We start from the raw sequence: 23,548 nt of genomic DNA, 5'->3' as shown, positions 1-23,548 counted from the left end.
AGAAATCTAGTGCACATGCTGACCTCCAAGCCCAATGAATTTTTCGAAAGCACAAAAGAGGGCTAAATTGATGGACATACTGAGAAGGTGACCTGAATACCAGAGAAATAACACACCTTACTGACCTTTCATACCTTGTGGAGTAATACACATCATGGCTTAACTCCCCTGATCCTCTAATTCATACCAACTAAGCACTATCAGACTTTGAAACAGAGAAGAAGAAATACCAGCTGTACTCCTACAAGCACACAAAGAGTGTACTTGAACTGGCTGTGACTAATAAGTCTGGTAATAATACAGACACTACTAAAAAGATGAGTCTGTCCCTGAAGGAAACAATAAGCCTTTTAAAGCTATGCAGGACTTTTTTATTTAGTAATACAGTACTCTAGATAGGTAATTGAACAGTATTGCTACTGAGTAATAGATACAGGAGACAGACAATAGGTAAGTGTTACTGCAGATAATGACATCAGCTTTCAAGGTGCTGCTATGAAACAATTCTTACTGCTCCACAACTAGCCTACAGCAACACTAGATGGCTCCACAGATTATGGAAGATACTAAGGGATCCATATTAAGCCTCGTGTTGACCTCTTCTACTATGATTTCAGGTATTTCAAGGAAGGTCCCAGTGAAGGACAAAAGGATTTTTGTGATTCTAGTGTCCTTTTATCCTCCTGTCTCGTAAGATTTATATTTACAGACAGTCTTCAAGAGCAGTTGTTTCATACGTATTTTTGTCGACACAGTCTTTTCTGAGGAGGGATGCACTCAGTCTCTAGCAGGACATCAGATAATTCTTAAACCTCTGTATTCTTTATGAATAACATATTGAGAGTAATATACAACTAAGGAAAAAAATATATATATACACACACACACACTTCCCCAGTTTAAAAAAACAACCAACCAACCAACAACAAAAAACCCTCAAAATACCCAACCAACCAACCAACCAACCAACCAAAAAAACCCCAACAAACCAAAACATTCCCTCCTTTACAACATGCAGGACTGATATTTAATCTGAAATAACTGGAACCAGTTGTGGGTTATATTGTACATGTGCCCATGACAATGCGCAGTGAAAAAACAAAAATGAGGGATTAATGAGGTTACCTTTCCCTTTGAATAGCCAGCTGGACACTTCATGGAAACTCTGGGTACAGGAAGAAAATCTCCTCTCTTTTCGTCTTTCCTGCTACCTACAAGCTAGGTTTGGCTAGCTAAAAGAAGCCTAATCTAAATGCATTATATGCATGCATACACAGCATGAAATTCCCAAGACTATATGGGTACCACTCTGTATTTATCTGTACACATCATCACAAAGTTGGCTGGTTTTACCAAATCCAAAAAACAAGGGTTACTGGTAAAAAAAATCCAGTTTCCTGTCTTTCTAAAAATAAAACTTAAAGAAATGTTGTTACTAGGAAATAAAGTAACAAAATCATATTTGGTGACATGGTAACCTTCTGTATCAAGATGATACCTCAAATCCAGAGTTCTCAAATCACATTTGAATATTAAGCAAGTTCTCAAGTTCAACAAGATACCAAAGGTGAAGGTTTCTCTAAATCATAATAAAAATCTGTTCTGCTCTGTGACCTCAGATAAACTTTACTCTTTCTTTTAGTGACAAGTCCCCTAAAACTCAGATTCAGAACAATTATATTCTCCCCTATTCAATCTCCAGTCAACCATGCTAGTCAGGACTGAAATGTCATCATTTTTTTCTCTCTTATGTAATTCTCATTGCTTGAAGTTCAGAAGTCTATCACTAGTAGGTAGGTGTATATGCTAGGTTAGCAACAAAGGAATAAATGTTCTAACATTTATTACAGATAGTGCATTGTTAATCTTCTGCTGTACAAGTCTTGTAATGTTATTGTGATATCTTACAGTAAACAGCTAGAGCATGTAATAGGTCCTTACAGAAAATTTATACATTTCACTGGAAGGATTATCTCTGTGGAGTTTTTGAAAATCATTAGTACAAAGAATATGGCACATTTATCATTTTTCATGCACATACTATGTATGTTACAGCTTATAACAAACAGTATGAGCTATAATATTTGTCAGGATTTATAGCTGAGTGAATCCATGCACTACTTCTCCAGTTGGAGTGTCTTAAGTATTTCTGTATAGGCTTAAACATCTCACTGGCCTTGGAAATTTTAGTATTCAGTTAATGTACTGACATGTTGTGTTTTAAAGATTCTTCAAAACAGATACTTCTGGAATCAAAACTAACAGAAATGATTTGGTTGTGCTGCAATTCTTGAGAATTAGATGAGGTTCTTAAGGACAGATGAGGTTCTTAAGAACATGATTTAGTGACAGTGTTAGGTTAATGGTTGGACTTGATGATCTTTAGGGTCTCTTCCAACTAAAATGATTCTACAATTCTAAAATGTTGTTCCATGGTATTTCTGGAAATTGAGTCAAAACATTCTGAGGTAAGTGGTATTAAAATGGCACTTAGTGGTATGTCAATACCCACACTAAAATTTTAGCCATGGCAGCTTCTCTGATTCAAATACATTTGAATTGAAATGATGTATAAACATCAAGTTTAACAAATTTTGTGCATAGCTTGCACATTATCTAGGCAGTCAGGAATTTAAAGTGCTATTTATATAAAGATCCTTGATTTTCCTGCATGATCTATTTTCAGCATGTTACTTTTCACGCTAATCAAATACTGAATCTGTGGATCTCCAAATCAGTCTTCCTAAATAATGGTGTTTGTAAGCATAAATCATAATAATAGCATTTTTTGGAATCGTAAAATGTGAGCATCTTTATTATTGACAGACCTGTCCAAAACCAGCCCCTTAAAAAGAAGCAGGTTAACTTCTTCATACAAGTCAGTATTACATAAGCGCATACAGTGCGAATTCTGAAAAGATGTGAGAACACACAACTCCCATCTGGAAATCTTCTTCCTTTGCAAATCAACTAAAATAAAAATTAACGCCTTTGGCTTATCTTTCTGCAACAGCTGAATAAAGTGGAACTTAAAACATTAGTTCTGGACTTAATATGGACAATAGTTAAGTTAACTAGATTTAGACTGTAAAAAAAAAAAACAAACTAACAGATGTTTTAAATAATACATTTGCCTGAGTCTCTTACTCTATAAATCAGATCTATAAAAAGATCCACGACATATGATCAGTCCTGCTATTTCTGACGAGCTGTTTTCTTTCTTACAGAGAAACACCTACATCTAAAGCTGTGATAGGAAATCTGTGAGCAATTTTCAAATCTGGCCTGCAATGATGTTCAGCAGTTTCGAGATGTGCTTCAGTGCTCCTTGGTTTGAAAATGGCCACTTACTCGTTCTTGTGTAACAATTTTTTATTTAGTTCAACAAACACATAAATCAGATTTTGCAAGATGGAAGCGAACTGCAGCTCTGTGCTAGAAATGTGAGCAAAGCATTTATAAGGGTGTAAAAGGCTATCCTTAGAGGAATACATTCAGCCCAAACTTGATATAACATGCATTTTTGGCTTATGGGCACAGGGAAGTACAAGAAGTACCTCTGGCACACGATCTGGGAGAGGTTCACCATGACTATACTTCGAAATAGAAAATGATGTAAAAACAAGTTGAAAAGAACATTTTAGTGTCTCCAAGGTAATCAGTTTGAGCTCCTCTTTTTTTTCTAAAAACAGTCATAGTCATAATGACTTTTCGTACTGTTTGTTTTAATTAACATTGAGAATGTATACTAAAAAGAGACCTCAAAATTAGTTAAGTCACTTCACTTGATCTCTTCAGTACCTGCAATACATGGAATTCGATCACTTAACCAAGTTCAACTATAAAATTTCCTTTAACATACAAGAAAGCTAGCCTAGAACTTTTTTTTTTTTTAAAGGCATTGAAAAGCTTATCAGATGAACTTCAGGAAACAGTTGGAGTGGAATATTTCATTTGGTGATCAGTTCCTTAAGGTATAAGAATTGTGTGATGCCCCAGCATGCAGAAAACAGCCAGTTTTTAGAATATGATTTAAAAAATGGCTTTCCCTGTCTACAGCTGAAAAAGGTACCATCCAAATGAGACCTACAAATCTAGCAAGGTATTTCTTACATTATCAAGGGATGAAAACTGAAAAATTACATTCCTTGTGTATTTTTGGTGATTACAGCATTCATGACAGTTGAAGTCTGAAGATAAGTGTCTCTATATTGAAATTTATTGCTAATTGAGTTTGATTTTTCAGTCTTGGTTAATTGATTAACATTAATGGACCCATCTGCTGCACCAATACATGAGGAACAACAACAGAAAGAATAATCACTGTGAGAATAGTTTGAGACACTGGAAACATGATTGTTTGTGGGAGCAATTAAGTTTGAGATTGCACTCTGCACTATAAAAACTAAGCTTGTCTATGTTTACATTTTATCAAGTCTTTGTATAGTTTAAGACAAATGTATTAATCAACCACTATTACTGTAGTGGCTGACACAATTGTCAAATCATTGGTGAAGTAATTTTATGAGTTTATTTCCCACACACAGATGTGTCTTCTTAATTAACACTAAGCTTGGTTTACAACATCTGGCTCATATGATCAGAGGGCCACACAGAATATTAAGAGCTTCCTAGGTTAATATTTCCATGCCCTTTTCAAGCACATACTTTAAAATCTGATCAGCCTTGAAATCACAAAATTAATCATAGAGCTATATGACACTGAAACCCTAAATTTACTGAAGAGTTGTCATTTTTTCCTCTGAAACAAACCACTCTGGAATTCTACATTAGCATGGATTTAAAGGGCAGTAAAACAGTTAGTGAACTTGCAAAAGTACTTCTAAAAGCAATAGAGCATTCACAGAGGAGAGTACTTTGGTTTTAAAAACTAATAAAATAATGGCTATGTAGAGAATCAGAAATTCAGCTTTGCACTGGACCACTCATCTGATACAGTATATGTTTAAATACTCTTGAAACAGAATGGTATGTCCCAGCCCAGTCGCAGCTTACCACCATCCTCAGGGAGGTGCCAGATGTCCTGCTTCTGGCTGGGTTGGTGGGACAGGCCCTGGCTGCTGGACTCTGTCCTGATGGACCCCTGGGGAGCACCTGATGCAATCAGGAAACTGCTAGCCCCTGCTGCATCCTGAAATTTTGTGTCTGAAGACTAGGTGTACAGGAATCCCTGTCTCGTGCTACCATAAATAGAGATAAAACATTTTTTATTCCAAATGAATTTATTCTGCATGATTAATTAATAGAATGAACACAATAGGATTTTTTTCCGATTAAGAGAAAAGGTAAGTAACTTTCCTTTAAGAGCAACTGTAAAAAATGTCTCTATGAAACACACCTCTCTATACCCAGCAGTATGCGTGATGAGATCCAGTGTTCATTATAAAGCACGTCTAAGATATTTGCTATGTAATACTTTATGGCCGTTCAGAAGCAAAAGCTCTAATGAGTTGTTAAGCACTTGAATAAAATACATTTTTTTTTTTTCTCACTAAACAGTGTATTTCAAACAACTGGCAAAATCTTAAGTCAATAATGGTTTTATATGGATTGTCAAATTGTTGTTTTCTGAATCTGATTTTTTTTTTTTAATACAGCTAAGATTTTTTCAGTAATAAATATTCAAACGGACAATTAATGAGGTAGATGGGAATATTTTAACACTATAGATTACTTATGGCTCTCATCGGTTGTGGTCTCATGAATATAAATTCATTATCTGAAGATAACACAGTTGTATAGTCCACATGCACCACTTGAACACCAGGATTGAAGCCTGGAAAGTTTTCCCCATAAACTACAGAGAAAATGTCCACTTCTGGCTTATGAATTCTCCTGCTCCACAAATGATGTGGTGTGAACCACTACAGTTTAATGACCAAGTAATTAATCAAATTATCGCTAGGATAAACCAAACAATAAATTAAAGTGGTGCGAGGGGAGAAACTCAAATATTTCAGCTACAAGAGGTACAAAAGGATGTTGTAATCAAAGCAATGAAGGAAGAAGGTGACAACAAGCTCAAGACACTTAAAATTGGTCCATTTACTGAATAGAGTTTGTTATGTTACACACATTTACTAAACAGACTCCTAGTATTAGTAGGCACTGCTGGAAAGAAGTACAGGAAAAGTCTATAGCACAGAATCTGTCACCATTCCTTTTGGGAGATGCTTTACCCACTGAGGCACTGGACTTAGGTCTTAAGACAGCAGATTGAGAGGAACAAACTTTGCAGAGTGTTCAGGTCCAGATGAAAGAGGTTCTGGGGCCAGATCTGCCAAGGTCTATCAGGAGGCATGCAAGTCATTGTTTTCCCTTGTCTCCTCAATCTGAGCAACCCTGTTCAAGATGGAATTGGTGTACAGCAAACTGAAGCATTCTCCAAAGAGGTTTCTGATCCTGGCATTCTGTCAGGCAGAGTCAGTGTAAATCACCTGCTAGTATTGCTGAAAAATGGCTGCTAGTACAGGCAAATTTATATCCCCACTTGCCCTGTTTGCATCCTGGTGCAGATGCATAGATGACCTCTTAAGAAGTGAAATCTTTTAGATCTGTCACACTTCCCAGCAAAGTAGAAGCGATTTAATTGATTACATGTTACACATTGATGAAGCAATCTGTTCTCACATATCTGTGTAACTGTCCAAGAAAGAGAATGTTGCGCACACTGTGGACAAAATGAAGCTTCAGAACTATGGGATACAGGAATTGCTCCTCTAAAGACTACTACCGAGTAACTTATCCAAGTGAAACCTCCAAATCCTGAGAGGCAACTTGTGATAGCTTCTGTTAACAGTCTTGACATCTAAAACGAATGATCAGCCTATGAAAAAGCAAATTCTATTCTGTGAAGTGAACAGTATGAAATCACACCTGTAAAACCTGGATGTGAAACATGGCATCAAGATTTTCCTACCAAGGCAAAACTTACTGAATGTGGATGGTTTGTGAACTGGCTGAAAAATGTATGTGCATACATATGAGAATCAGCAAACTAGATGAGAAGGGAAAAAATGACCTGCTTTTACCCACTCACTCTTTCTAATGCATCCCAGTATGCTGCTTCCTTTCTTTGTCACACCCATGATCAGCTAGGTGTTCACCAGAACTGACAAGTCTTTTTCTGCAAAGTTCTTGCCAGCCAGTCAATCTCCAGTCTATATTACTGCCCAGGTGCAAGACTGTATTTACCTTTGTTGAACAATATGAAACTCCTGCTGGCTCATTTCTCCAGTCTGTCAAGGTCCCTCTGAATGGCAGCAGACCCAACTAGTGCAACAATCATTCCTGCTTGCCTTGTATTTATCCCCTGTTTCTGAGGTGCACCCTGTTCCATCTTACAGGTCATTAACGAAGATAAATGGTATTGGATCTAGTATTGAGACTTGTGTCACCCTGCTAGTGAATCGCCTCCATCTGGAATTTGTGTCGCCAATCCTCTGAATGTTTTTAGTCTGCCTTTCAGCCAGTTTCCAGATCACCTCACTGTGCACTTATCCAGCCAGTACTTAATCAGTTTGTCACTAAAGATTGTACGGGCAGCAGTTTTGATGCCTTACCAAAGTTAACAACATCCAGTGCTCTCCTTTAATCCCTCAAGCCAGCCATCTCACTGTGGAATGCTATCAGGTTGGTTAAGCACAATTTTCTCTTCATAAATCCATGGTGACCACTCCAAACAACTTCCCTCTCATACATGTGTTTGGAAACAGTTTCCAGGACAATTTGCTTCATCACCTTCCCAAAGACCAAGGTGAGGCTAACCATCCTGTAGTTTCTCAGATCCCCCTTCTTGCCCTTCCTGAACGTAGTCTTCTAGTCCTTGGGAACCTCTCCCAATCACCTCAATCTTATCAGGATCTTGCTATGACATCAGATAGCTCCCTCAGCACCCATATATGAAACCCATCATGTCCCATGGACTTGAAGTGTTCAGTTGGTTTAAATGTTCCCTAATCTGATTCTCATCCATCAAAAGCAAATCTTCCTTGCTCAAAACTTTCTCCTATAGGTCTGAGAGGAACAGGATCCCTGAAAGACAGTCTTATCAATAAGCACTGAGGCAAAGAAGGGACTGAATATTTTAGTCTTTTCTGGATGTTTAGTCACCAGAATATGTGTCCCATTCAGCAGCAAGCCCACATTTTTCCAGTCTTTGTTTTGCTGCTAATGCACTTGTATAAGCATTTGGTTTTGCTCTGCATGTCCCCTGACAGATTAATCTCCAGATGGACTTTGGTTTTCCTAATGTCATAGCTGCATATTTGGACATTTTTTCTATTTCCTTCCAGGTCACCTGGCCATGGTTCTACCTCTTGTATGCTTCCTTTTGATGTTTGAGTTTTGTCAGGAGCACCTTGTTCATCCATGTGGGCTTCCTGCCACTTAATTTCCTGCTCATTGGAATAGATCATTCTTGTGCTTGGAGGAAGTGATCCCTGAAAATCAGTTGGCTGTTGTAGAAAATCATGAACATCATGCTTTTGTAGAGTTGCTTATTCCTGGTTTGCACACACACAGTCTTCCATGACTCTGGGCAGAGGAGCAGTGACCCATTTCAGAACAAAAGCATTTCTGAAAAGGGCTGAGGCCAGCAGTTGGAAAGTAGAAAGGCAGGAAACAAATCCATACACTTCTTTTTTAACCAAACCACAGCACTAGGAAGACAGTGGTGGTGTATGTACGCTATTAGACCCTTCACATTCTTGTTGATTATGTGTTGCAATACAGTAGAGACTATATATCAATTTCATAACACTTTAAAAATATTAGCTGAATTTTTCACAATCACCATGACCAATTATTTAAACGACTAATAATAAATCCCTCATCTGATGATTACTCACTGCTAATTACTTATTTTCCTTGGGTGATTATTCTGTTGGAGGTTATTGTACCACCTATAAAATTTTCTAAAGCTGTGTTTTGTATGGGTGGGCCAACACTTCATAGAAAGGAATTATTCAGGACCCAAGCTTTAAATGAGACCATATTCGATAATAGTGGATGACAGGTCAATCAGTAGAATGACAGAGATATAGCAAGGAACAACAGAGGAAAAACAGACTCATTACTCCCAAGTACACATGCAGTTTTACCAGTCTGGTAGGCAAATTGTGTATATTTCCATAAAGTTGCTTTGTTCTTACTTGTGCTCTACTCAAACAACGCTTAGAGATCAAAAACCTGTTCGGTGTTCTTTCTGTGCTCATACCAGCTAAGAGGGGCAGAGAAGCACCTCAAAACTTTGATTCAGGTTCTCCTCAACCTAAGAAACACAGAGTGGTTCAAAGCTGTAAAAGAACTTTAGACTATGTTCTGTTCAGCATTTGCCTTGAAGCTGAAGTACAATTTTTAAAGCAGACGTGGCAGATACTTTATGAATTCTATGCATTTTAAAAAGAAAAAGGGTTGCTAAGTGTTGAGTCCCTTAGACTATGATTAAGTTACTATGGCTTAAAATATAACTGTGCTCCAAATGAACCATTATTCAACTGAACCGTCATCTGCCGTGCTTTTAGCCCATGTCTTCTTTCGACTCCATTTCCTCCTTTCAGCATGATGCACTTCAACTTCCAAAGGATCTTTGACAACACTTCTTCACACATGCTGAAGGTGCTGACTTGTTAGTGTTTCAGAGCATTATGACAAAGGTCTATGCTATGTACCCAGGAGCACACCAAGAAGACATATGAGGGTACAAGGACTAGTAAGATACAGAGTCATTAGACAGAAGAAAGAGATCTTATATGTTTCTGTCCAAGCTATCTATATAGTCTGATTTAGTCACTGAGCCTTGTAGGGGAACTGATTTAGTTGATCATAAAAGAATTCTGGCAGCAACCCAATATGTATGTGATGTGGGCAATGTAATTACATTTTATATCTCTTTTCATGTAAGCAAATAAGGTATAAAAATCTCTCTGGTTAGGCATGAAGATGTCACATTTTCTATTTAATATAATCAGGACAAAAGATTGGTGATTACTTCATTACATAGAAAATTATAGTAATTGCTCATTAAGAATGAACCCACCAGTCACAGAGTGTAAACAGATGATAAAATGATCGAGGAGGTAACTCTTACCTAGTGCAGGTCCCACCATTGCGACATGGATGATAATCACATATCGGAACATTGCAGTTCTCAATGTTTCTCCCTCCAAGAGCCTCATCTATGATAAACAACTCTTTGTTGTTAACTTGAAAATCCCTAATGCAACCTTTATAGCCAACTATCTGTCCAGCACATCGATTAAGCTCTTCATAAACAGGAACATTTCCTAGGAAGATTGATCCAAAGGCGATCTGCAGAAACAGGAAGAGAATCATCAGAAAAGAATATGATTTGTGACGTTACTGTAAGTAATTAATGAATAATAACTAGAGATAAAAGAAATTGTCATTACCTGAAACTTGCCAAAAACTATGATACTTGCTGATGGGATTATTTTTTTAAATATCATTCTCTTAAAAAAAAAAAAAAACAAAAAACCACCAAACAAAAATAACCATACAAAGACAGTGGTTTAATGTATGTCCATATCTTCAAACATGTAAGACAACATACATTGCATGAAACACAACTTGGAATTCCCAGTCTTAACTGCAATGAAAATGGTAAGGTTTTCTCATTGTTTGCTTCATTCTGTTCAAGGTTGAGGGTTTGCGCAGGAACACAGGAGAGGCTGTAGACTTGAAGATAAAGCTTTTCTTTAGGATATGGAAACTACAGAACCCCAAGGCAAGAGAAATACAGAGACAAGATTTTACTCTTTTTGAGCGAATGACAGAAAACAAACCACTATACTGAAGCCAAGGGGAAAAGGGGAAATTTTAGGCAGTGAATTCTAGAGCCACAATTTCCTAGAACATCCTATAAAGCTGCCAAATAAACATCCGCAACTATTTCATACTGAGACCAACCAAGCCATATTAGCTGTCGGTCTGGTATTTCCTGTGCTACCTGACTGAGGAGTCAAATCCTTGACCATCAGAGGCAAAGGATCTGTGACTCATGTAGCACTGTGAATTCCACCCATCAAACTGATGCCTGACTTTCTGGAGTTCTGACATAGGGTTTCACCATTCCCAAATTCCTTTGCTAAATACGTGTTACTAGGAATTAAAAGAATCTTATTTTTTCATAAATGTCTCACATTGTGATGCATTTATTTGCGTGGTACCATAAATCCAGAAAGTGGGTGAAACCTAGTCAATCCAAGTCAAGTAGGAATAAACGAATGGAATAAAAAGTATTTCACAGCATGTGTAAAACAAAAAGATAATTTGTGAGGAGACAATTTATAGTTAAGGGGCCCTTCGCTATCTTATTCAGCCATCAACTGTAAAGAACTAGGAACATGAGGAAAGCATCACATTGTTTTATCTGGAATTCACACATCCATATGATATTGTTTTACTGTTTCCTGTATTGCTTTTATCAGTCCTGGAGCTATGTTGCTGAAAACTGCAAGTGAAATTTGGAGATACAATGAACATGAATACCTCCAGATATTCCTTTACTTACAGTGTGTTTCATTTAGAAGGGAAAGATAAAAAACTGTACTTCTTTTAGAGCATGGATAAAACTAAATCAGATTTTTCATGCAGAAGGAATTCAAAGACATCAGCTCAGCACTTGTCGAATTAATTTCATATCACTTGACTTTATCCCCTTTCAAACAAAGCTATAAACCACTGTAGTTATAGGCAAGATTTGTAAGTAGTGTTTGCAGACAGACATTTTCTCTCTGCTTGTGAACCTGTTACAAGAATTAAACAGAGCACTGGGCTGGAATGTAAACTGTCTATGATTAAGAAAATATTTTTAACACTTCTCTTGTGATGCAATCTTTTTATTAATGGGCTTATTTTACAAAAGCACTGACCTTGGGGGCAGATCCAATGTATCACAGAAAAACTTCAGTAGGCTCTGCCCAGTTTCTCACATCAATGGATTTTATCATAATATGACAGATGTTTAAGCTCATGCTAGTACACCATAATACACATTTATTTCTGTATAGGTCCTATTCTGAATTTAACTGACAACCATATTTTATGGAAGGACACAGAAGGAATTCCTGTAAATCTTGTTAATAACATAACAGGTTTAATATAATGTTATATTAACATTATGTTAACTTCTGTAATACTCATGCTTAGCTTTTCAAATACTAATTTGAAAATATCCTTCTTCACTTGGAGCCTGAGTGCTAAGGATTAGCTTGGACAGTAACGGGAAGAAATTCATCAGTGCTCTTCGAGATAAGAAATTTCTCTTTTTCTTTCTTTGCTTGTGTTCTTTGCAAAGAAAATAGGGGCTGTAGGAGACTGGGAGTAGTTCTGTAAAGCGTAATAGTTAGTCATGAGGACATGACATTCACACTACACACCATGCAAGTTGTTATTCTGGATTAAGCATTAGATGGTGCTATGAAATACATATTAGTGTCTACATCATATTTCATGCACTCATTGAGAGCATCTTTTGCGCTGTTTTATCCTAGAAGAGTTCAGTTGTCACACTCCAGAATCGCTCTGCAACAGGAACCAAAGTGTAGTAAGTGGGGACGATCAGAACATTCACTTTAAAAGTCCACTCATGATCTGAACCAAAACTTAACTGTGGACCCCACAAAAAGAAACTGAGAAGAGTTATGGACTCTTTTAGGAACCAAAGAAATTTCCTGATGAAGAGCAGAAATATTCTGATGTGTGATCTTGGTGCACAACATCAAAGGCAGCTACCTGCAAGTTCTTTATGACTAAGGTATTGTTGGCTTCTCTATATAATTAAGTACTGATGGAGTACTGATGGGTCAAGATTCTCTGTGCAGAAGCTGCCAATAGTGTTAGCTTTACATTCTGCCAGAGTTCTGAACCTCAAACATAGAGGGAGAGAAAAAGGAATCCTCTGCAGCAGAATGTCAGGAAGCTATGAACAACTGATGGGGCTAATAGCAGTCTCTAATGCAAGTTTGTATCAGACTGAACAAACATCTAGATACAAGCTGGCCTATTGCCCACTTAGAATGAGTCTTCTGATGTGATTTTCAAAATGGAGACAGTCTTTTTTACAATACTATTCATAGATGAAGTCCTAGCAACAAGTCACACCACGTTAAATCATTGATGATTCTTAACTGCCTTCCACTGGACAGTGTGGCTTGCAAATAAAAAGTAACCAAAAATACTGCTTAACAGTATCTGAATTGCTTCTAATAACACCATGGTCTAGTTAAATGACATTGCTAAGATATTATCTTTCCTCTTGCAGTACCAGTGTCCTTTTCAATGGACTTTAGGCAGCTGAAGCAGAATTTTCAGAGTCAGGTAAGATGAAGAAATTAATGGAAATACTATGGATGCTTGATGTGAAAAGATATATTAAAGAAAAATTAAGTACATATCATGATATCTGTGGAGGAACCACATTTCCTACTTTAGAAAAAAGTTAGAATGCCTATTCTCCTCTGAGAATGACTAATACGCTGATGAAATGTTCAAAGCAAATAGCTATTTTTTGATGTTTTGCAGACTTACCTGATATGCTCGATATGAGAGAGAAAGTCTGTGTTGTACAGGAGGGTTTCCATCTACCGCCATTTCGATCATACAGTAACCTTCAGGACTGACCACAGGCAACATGTAGCTGGAAGGAAACAGAAGATCTCATTATTGTTTATGCTGTTGACAGCAGAGTTTTCGAATCTCACACAGCGAAGGCAAAGTGAAAAAGATGCGTCTGTCTCAATAAAGGATGGCAATCTTTGGACACTAAAAAAGATGGAAGTTTCTTCTACCAATGTCCCTCTTCTATTTGCTTTCTTACTATTCTTGACTCCAGCATTTGAAATGTATACAGAGACAAAGAAGAAAGAGATCTTTACATGCATAAGTAGGTACTAATAAATTTTAAGTGCTAACTGTGGCTGACATATGGTTTCCCTAGCATGGAGGATTGTTGGACAAGTAATATCAATGTTGAATGATGCTGAACTCCCTAGGTGGAAATTTTCTTTTCCTGCCCTACAGGGGAAACAAAAATGGAATAAGAAATGAAAGGCTGCATACCTCTGAGCAGCAAGATTACACTGTGATACAGTTATCGCTACTTGAGAAGTGTGCTGTTAATGTAAACTCTGGTACTGAGCTTCACAGATAAAGAAGAATATAAGGTTAAGGGAATTTGTAAAGCAAATACTAGTTAACATTCAATAAAACACTGAGAATTCTTCATGTTCTTTCTATGATGAGATCTGATGAAATGCTATTATCAACAATAAAAATTCAATCCAACAAGATGACTTTCAAATATACTGGTTTTGTATTTAGAAAGGAAATTGGCATAAACGTTATCGCAGCAATAGCAGAATAGGAGAACACTAGTCGATAGATTCTTTAAAACCCTGCTATTTCTGTAGAAGTGCTTCCCAGTTTCACTTTGTCTCAATTTCAGTTTTCACATGCATTAAAAAAGAACATGATAGGCCTCCTTTTGGGAGGCATGTTAAGGTTTACTGACCACATGCACTCTGCACATGAAACTCTGCTCAGTCATATCCATATAATACATTTCTAGAGCAAGGCTTTAATAAGAGCAATGTTACACTGTCATGCAGTATTTCACAAATGTTACACAACAGATTTTACAAAATATTCTGAAAAAAATATACATTTATACGGATTGCCAAATTTTAATTTTTTTTTTTTTTTTTAGCTGACCAAATGCTGAAGGACAGTTATAGGGATCTCATAAACTACTTTGTGTTGGGATAGATGAATTTTTATGTTAGGCCATAGACATATGAAAGAGTTAATAAATTTTAAAGTCCATTATGTCCTGAACACTAGAACCACTTATTACTAATCTTAAAAGTGACCTCAACACTGCCAAGGACAAATTTAGTCCTGGATGAACCACATCAAGACCTACCATGCTCTCAAATGCCAACCTTTTCATATACCACCACCCTGCTGGTTGTGTACAGCTGCCATGGTATTATTTATCCCATGTTATGCCTGGAACTTCGTTTTTCTTCTCCTGTGTCTACAGTCTTACTATTTTATCCTCCCACCTGTAGATTCAGTATGAAATTTCATCTCAGTTTTCACCTCTGAACTTACTGGGAACACTGTATTGACATAAATGAATATAGTATTAGTTCCCTAATGAATATTTATAACATTCACTGCAGTGCAGTGATTTCTGAATGAGCAGTAAAAAACCACAGGTCTTATAGGCAGCACATCAATATCAGCAGGTGATACACCCATATTAATAAATCCTTCCTTTCCAGTGGTTGTATTGCTTCTTGTTCCAGAGCTAATTGAGTCAATACTAACTCATTGAGTTTTTCACTGTGCTCTGCTGCATGGGGTTTAAATGTGCTAAATTATTTCACCTTTGTAAGTCTGCAACACTTTTCCTACTTTTTCAACCAGGAACAATGTGTTAAATTTTTTTTAAAGACTGAAATGTTTGAATGGCATCTTCTATTACCACTTTTTGAAATGTGATCTAGACCCCTAGACTATTCAAATGGGTTTGAAAAATATTAATTTTTCTTTCTTATCTCAGGTTAAAAATATCATGTTGTTTTAAGTATATTTTAAATTAAGTTCCTTCTTATGTAGTCTAAAGTTAATATTTTGATTTTGAATGTATGGATCCAGAAGCAATGTCTGCTGTTCTGAACATAAGCTAATTTTCACAATTTCGTTATAAATACGAATTAAGTAAGGAAAAATTGCTCCTTAATAATAAATTAATACATAATTAAAAATAAATAACAATAAATATCATATATCATATTTCAAATATCACATAATAAATAATAAAAAATAAATAATAAATAATAAAAAGTTCACCCTTAATAAATAAAGAGATAATTTACAGATAGTTTTATGATCTCCTTTTTAGATATTTGGAATAAGGACAATTTTTGAGAAAGTACTTCAATTTACTGTGATTTCCAACAAATTATTGGTATGTAAAGTATCCTTTGAATTTTACTTATTATTCCTACTCATATTTCAGCTGCTGGGACTTGACCAGGTAAACCACAGTGTATAGAGATAACTTTTTCAGGTAAAAGAAAATCAGTTAATTTAGGGTTCTCTTGGGGAAAACCAGCTCATAACCTTTCCTCGATGCTTTCTACTCTGACTGGATATTGTAATACAGACCTAACATACTCACTGGATAGCTGGGCCCAAAGAGTTGTGGTGAACGGAGTAAAATCCAGTTGGCGGCCAGTCACGAGTGGTGTTCCTTAGGACTCAGTATTGGGGCCATTTCTGTTTAATCTCCTTATCAATGATCTGGATAATTTTGATCCTTAGGTCTCAATTTCACAAAGAACATGAAACTTTTTTCTTTTTTTTTTTTTTTTTTAAGATGCAGCAATGAAATCTCAGAGAGAAGAACTGATTTGTTTGTTGTCAGCCAGTAGATTATTGACTAACTTGTGAGAAAAAAAAACCACAGGCTGTAAGCAGCAACCTACTGCCCTGTATTTGGGAGCACACATTAGGAATGTTACCACTACTTCTTCAGCATTTGCTTTTTTTTCTTCAAGGATGTCCAAGCAAGCAATACTTGAAGTTTCTCTGTCTTATGTCACAGAAAGGAAAAACTGTCATTTGAAATGTGGACAAAATGAATATTTTTCATGCTTACATTACCACAAAATTAGGACTGTTTGAATTTGCTAGATTACTCCAATATGCTTAGAGTAGCTTTTAGAAAGAGACAGAGCATGGAAAATTACAGCCCAAAAGACAGTTTCCTGAGAAAATGATAAAAATAATGAAAAATGGCAATTAAAGCAGAAATGCTGTCTCTATCTCTACTAAAACCACAAAGTGCTATACTATGAACATATGCAAGACATAATTATACTTGTTTTCAAAAACAAGGATGGAAAAAATAATATGCTTGAAATATTCTGTGGCAGAAATAACCTGAACTAAAATATCACTTCATGTAGCTCTGTAACTTGATAATATTTTTCTTATATTCTAAGATTAAATCTATCTCAATCTTGCAACCAGATAAATGCAGTTCTACTATTGCACGCACCTCATATGAGATTGAAATCCATTATCCACATCAGAAAAGACAAAACCGAACTGATAATTTATTCTCTTGACATTTTTCTTTAATTTTTCTAATTAACCTCATATTATGAGATACTGACCTCACATTAAGAACACCTGAGTTGAAAGTGGCTAATCACTGACATCTTTAAATTGTGAAGTATTTTTAGTTCCGTTGTGCTTTTTTACTCGTTTAGATGCTGAAGGCATTTCAGCCCATCTGCCTCACATCTCAGCGGCATATTTCAGTTGCATTCAAAGCCAGCATATTTTTCCCTCCAGATGCAGTGACAGGAGAGAATGCGATATGATTCCTATTGCAGGAATATTTTGTCAGGTACTAAAATTGTGATTCATGCACATCACACTCATAATGATATAAAAAGGGTTCACTGAGCACTGGGAATTCACGGAGAACTGGCTGTGTGGGGAGTAGGTATGGAAAATGGGTGTGTGGGGAGAGCACACAGAAATGTTATGCACAATAATCTAAATAGGTCTGGAGCCACGTGGACCCCAACCTGTTCCTACAGATACTAAGATACAAGCCTTATGTAGTTGAATATTTGTTTCCACAGATTCAAAATAAGAAGAGGTTCAGCCTTCTGTGCTTGTCTTAGAATAACATGATTTTTTCATAGCTGCTGTGGATTTTATATAAGCTTGTTAAGAAAAAGAATTAACAAAGGATTTACTACAGGGGCTGTTTCTTTACAAAAGACTCATGGACCTCAACAGATGCAAACTAGAAATTCTATACAGTGACTAATGCCATTACTAGTTACATCTTGATTAATTATGTGCATGAACACTGAAATTCTAACAAAGTGCGATATTTACATAACGTGCTCATATCTATGACACAATTGTGGATATTAAGTATTGGATTAATTTATGTCTGGAAATGATATTAAAAGAAATCCTCTTAAACTAGTTAAGATTGAGGCACTTCTAAATCAAATATTAGCCGGTATAATCTTGCTCAAGGAAATGTTTTAGTTTAAGTTATAACAGCTACTTCTCCATGTGAGAAATACAACCACATTTTTTTTTTTTTTTCTTTCAAGCTAGTCACGAGGTGGCACTAGAGGAGCAGAATAGAAAGAATGAATCCAAACTTCATAATTATGTCTCTGCTAATCAATGGAAAGACTGATTTAAGCCCTAATTGATAGCATGATTGCTTCATCCTCCAGTTTATATCAAGAGAAACACAGTAAAGTGTCTTAAACTGATTACATATTTGACAATACAGATGAGAATAGGTCCAGAGACTGGAACTTTGGAAGACTTCATGCATTAAAGGTACCTAATGTAATCATGTAAAAACGGCGCATTCCTTGTTGTGTAAACATATTTGTTTACACAACAAATATGGACGATCGGGCAGTGAGGTGGACTGGGAACTGGCTGAAGGAAAGAAGCCAGAGAGTTGTGGTCAATGGGGCAGAGTCTAGTTGGAAGCCTCTATCTAGTGGAGTGCCTCAAGGGTCAGTACTAGGGCCAGTATTATTCAATATATTCATCAATGACTTGGATGAAGGAATAGAGTGTACTATCAGCAAGTTTGCTGATGACACCAAGCTGGGAGGAGTGGCTGACACACCAGAAGGCTGTGCTGCCATCCAGCGAGACCTGGACAGGCTGGAGAGTTGGGCAGGGAAAAATTTGATGAAATAAAACAAGGGCAAGTGTAGAATCTTACATTAGGGTAGAATAACTCCAGGTTCCAGTATAAGTTGAGGAATGACCTATCAGAGAGCAGTGTAGGGGAAAGGGACCTGGGGGCCCTGGTGGACAGCAGGATGACCATGAGCCAGCACTATGCCTTTGTGGCCAGGAAGGCCAATGGCATCCTGGGGTGGATTGGAAGGGGGGTGGTTAGTAGGTCGAGAGAGGTTCTCCTTTCCCTCTACTCTGCCCTGGTGAGACCACATCTGGAATATTGTGTCCAGTTCTGGGCCCCTCAGTTCAAGAAGGACAGGGAACTCTGGACAGAGTCCAGTGCAGGGCAACAAAGATGATCAAGGGAGTGGAGCATCTCCCTTATAAGGAACGGCTGAGGGAGCTGGGGCTCTTTAGTTTGGAGAAGATGAGACTGAGAGGTGACCTCATTAATGTTTATAAATACATAAAGGGTGTCATGAGGACGGAGCCAGGCTCTTCTCGGTGACAACCAACAGTAGGACAAGGGGTAATGGGTTCAAACTGGAACACAAGAGGTTCCACTTAAATTTGAGATGAAACTTCTTCTCAGTGAGGGTAACAGAACACTGGAACAGGCTGCCCAGGGGGGTTGTGGAGTCTCCTTCTCTGGAGACATTCAAAACCTGCCTGGACACCTTCCTGTATAACCCTCATCTAGGTGTTCCTGCTCCAGCAGGGGGATTGGACTAGATGACCTTTTGAGGTCCCTTCCAATCCCTAACATTCTGTGATTCTGTGATATTTAAGAAAATTTAATTCATAGCAATTATGTTTTCTATGTACTGCTGAAAGTGCAGATGTATTTCTAACAGATTAAGGAAGAGGCATAACAAAATTAAAACGTCAGATTATCAGATACAAAAATAACCTCAAGCATTATAAAGAAAACTGGCTTTGTTCTTATCCAAGACAAGTTATCAGTGTAAGATTTCTTTTGAACAAAGATCTCACACTGCTGGGAGACAAGAATTTCTGATATTCTGAAAAATTATTACAAAGTAGTTATACTACTGTCCATTTTCTAATGCCACAATTCAAAGATTACATTTAGAACTATTTGTTATTTTTCTCTCTAGAAGTTGACAAACACTAGCTCAACTTAATAGAGCATCATAGGAAAAAATCCCCACAAAAATCCTCTTCAGTGAAAAAGTGTTGATATTAAATACACAATCTAAAATTACTCCCACAAAACACTGAAGCAGTGGCTTAATTTACACCCTTGATTAACCAGAGCAGTTGTCAAGGGAACATCTAACCAGCTGTCAAGAAATACGTAAGGTTTTTCAAGAACAGTAATTTTACTTTTGACTTTTCAATTCATAAGTGTGAAAATCTGTACTGTGTTTTGCAGTTTTAATAATCTCTTGGTACTTCTTTTCAAAATTCTTGCCTTTACTATGGCTTTTTCCTTAAAAATGTATTTCAAATGTACTTTAAAAATTCATTATTAAGAACATACCTTCTCTTTGCAAAAATAACTTCAACAAGCTGCTTCCATGGAAATGTTCATGTCTCTCTACCCTCCTCTATTTCAACAAGGTCAAATGTAGTACTTCTTACCACAACACTAAGAAGTGAAAATTATGAAAATGAATGCTGCATTATATATCTGACATTTTATTTGAAATCAATGAAATGTCTGCTGTAACCTCCAGCCATCCAACACCAAATTTCAGTTGCTATGAGCTGACTGAACTGTTAAAGTGTACCACAGTAGGGTGGAGGGGGAGAGATGAAGAGAGACAAGGGAAAGGGGTAGACAGAAGCACAGAAGATGAAAAATCTCAAACGATTCTGACTCCTAATAGTGTCTAGCAGTAATCTCTTAATGCCTTTTTCTCTTTTTCTTTTTTCTTTTTTTTTCTTTTTCTAAAAACCAACCAACCAAACAAAAACACAACAAAAAAAGTGAACGTTTAGAATGCTAAAAAGATGATATTGAAAGAGCTGGCTGATGTCATCACACGACTTCTCTATTTTATTTTTTCAACTGTCTTGGGAGTCTGGAGAGGTCCCAGTCAACTGGAAGGTGGCTAATGTCCCAATTTTAAAGAAGGGAAAAAAGGAATACTCTGATAACTACAGGTCTGTTAGCCTCTCTTCAGTGCCTGGTAAAATTATGAAGAAGGCTATTCTGGGACTTATTGTACAACACTTGACAGAAAACACAGCCATTGGTCCTGTCCAGCACAGATTCAGAAGGACAAATTTCTGGTTAACCAATCTAATTTTCTTTTATGACAAGGTCACCCATCTAGCTGACCAAGGGAAGCCAGTAGATGTGGTGGTATTGGATTTTTTTGATACTTTCTATGACAATATCCTCCTGGATAAAATGTCCAGCACACAGCAAGACAACTTGACAATACACTGGGTGAGCAACTGGCTGATGGGTCAGGTCAAAGAGTCATGGTTTACATTAGGCTGGTGGTTAGTTGCCAGTGGGGTTCCCCAGGGCTCAATTTTAGTGCCAGTTTGCCAATAACACTAAACTAGGAGGAGCTGTGGACTCCTTTGAGGGTAGAGAGGCCTTACAGAAAGATCTGGATAGACTAGGTAGCTGGCCAATCACCAACAATACAAAATTCAACAGAACAAATGCCAAATTCTCCACCTGGAAAGAGATCTTGCAGATTGGGTTGATGACAAGTTCAATATGAGTCAACAGTGTGCCCTGGCAGCCAAAATGGCCAACTGTGTCCTGAGTTGCATCAAGCACAGGACTCAGATTTATACAAGAGCAAAAACTACAGACAGCTCTTCCTCAGTTCTGATTAATCCAGGAAGAATAATAGCATCCTTACATGGCTCTCATATTAAAGGTGCTTAGTCTTCTCAAGTCATACATATATCAAGCTATAAGAAATGAAGTATCCATAAGAGAATGACATTTTTTGGCTTTCCATTATTAACATGCTGTGAGAATATATTTTTAATACTGTCACAGCAAATCTGCTAAATTTCAAATCTGTTTACCACATGTGTACTTCCATACTACCCAGTTTTAGTATGAAAAGATTATTCAGTTTGACATTGACTTTTTGCCATTATTTTTTTGGACAGAACCTTTTTTTTAATGTGGAAAGATATTAAAAAAAAAAAAAAGTTTATTTATTCTACTCTTCTGTTCTTAGGACATTTTATTTGATTTAGAAATAAATCTCACCAGCAATTGGCTTGATGCAGATCATCAGCTTTTTTCCAATTACCTTTTGAGGGGGTGTTTTGCTAGACTTGTCATGTCTCTTCACATAATCTAGTAATAATTAATCTATTATTGACATAAAGAACACAGTGCTTAATATGGCATAATAATTATAAGCAAAACATACTTCATAGTGGATTTTCAAAGCTCCTAGGACTTGGAAACAGTTATACAACTGACAACAGTTCCAGAGTAAGTATCCTTTAGAGTAGATGGCAAACTGAAAATAAGTCAACCATGTCATCTTATTACAGAAAAGGTAACCACATATTTTGATATATAGATAGGTATACAGACAGTGAACATGTAAAGCGTTTTTCTGCTTTATTCCAAGGTGAGGACAATGAATGATGTCATGTCACTTAATGACCCACCATATTAATCAGGAGTTTCACTCAATCCCTTTTCTTTAATCTCTGATCTTCTTTTCCCTTATTATCATCAACATATTTGGTATCTGCATTTCCTCATTTCTCTTGTTGCTGCTACGTAAGATGTGCTAATAGCCTTCAAATGGTGCATCTCTGATGCAGAATACATAAGCCAAGAGAATCAAAACTACGAAAGTGATTCAATAACTACTGGAAATCTGGAAAAGTGAGCTATGAGATAAGTTTAAATCCAGGTTTCATCAAATCCAAGATATATCCTATAGTTGTTGGCATTCTTGCAGTGGATATCTGATTTGATAATACCATACATTATTTAGGCAAAATCAAAAGAGTTGAAGAACACAAGCCAAACCAGATGAACAAAATAATCCCCAAGCATGTAGAAGGTGGCTACAAACAAGCAATGAGTAATCTTCTCTTTGTCTCCACGTCAGACATTATAAAAAAATATCTCTAACAGTATGGATACTGAGATAGACTGTACAGGTTTGTACAGGGTCCCTCACTGGAGGTTTTTAAGGATAGGTTAGATAAACATCTGTCAGAAATGGCATAAGTGTTTAATTTACATTGACAAATATGGCCTGTGTCTTACTAAGGTAGTGGTGTAGACAAGGTGATCACGTAAGATGTCTTACAGCCCTAAAATGTTATAATTCTAACATTTCTATAAGAAGAATTACATATGATTCAATGAAGGAATGCTAACAGTGAAAAATTTGTGTCAGATTTGGTAAAAAGTGATCTTAAAACTAATATGACATTTCCAGTCTTTCAGATAATTGAGCCCATTAAAAAGTAAAGAAAGAGTGAACAGGTTTCATAGTAGACAACAAGACTATAATAGAAGTGACTGCAATGATCAGTGTCTCTGGATTTCCATAGGACTAGATTCTTTCATACACAAATCTAACCTTACTTAAGAAAAAATGTCTTTCTAGAGAATGCTGAACAAAAGGGAAGAAAAGAAAATGCTTTATTCATCTTCAAACTATATCTTCTTTGCAGTGGAGGTACCAGTAGAACAGGATAGTCTGGGGAGAACAAATACACTTTATCTCTTTTAATATTGTCTACCTTGCACAGAAGGTGTAATTTATTTAATGTTGAC

The 23,548-nt window shown here is 36.7% G+C and overlaps 1 protein-coding gene across 1 annotated transcript in view; it reads right to left on the bottom strand.

The window, feature by feature from the left end:
* EYS (eyes shut homolog) overlaps positions 1-23,548 on the bottom strand; it is an 870,143-nt gene that overhangs the window by 99,901 nt on the left and 746,694 nt on the right. Inside the window, exons 42-43 of the mRNA XM_065834576.2 lie at positions 13,573-13,681; positions 10,112-10,332 (exon numbers count right to left, since the gene is read on the bottom strand). Coding sequence (XP_065690648.2) covers positions 10,112-10,332; positions 13,573-13,681 — 330 coding nt within the window. The remainder of the gene's footprint in view (positions 1-10,111; positions 10,333-13,572; positions 13,682-23,548) is intronic.

This window comes from Patagioenas fasciata, chromosome 3 (genome assembly GCF_037038585.1).
Source record: "Patagioenas fasciata isolate bPatFas1 chromosome 3, bPatFas1.hap1, whole genome shotgun sequence".
In the NCBI taxonomy this organism is placed as follows: domain Eukaryota; kingdom Metazoa; phylum Chordata; class Aves; order Columbiformes; family Columbidae; genus Patagioenas; species Patagioenas fasciata.
The sequence above is the reverse complement of the archived record's forward strand: the minus strand, read 5'-3'. Positions and strand labels throughout refer to the sequence as shown.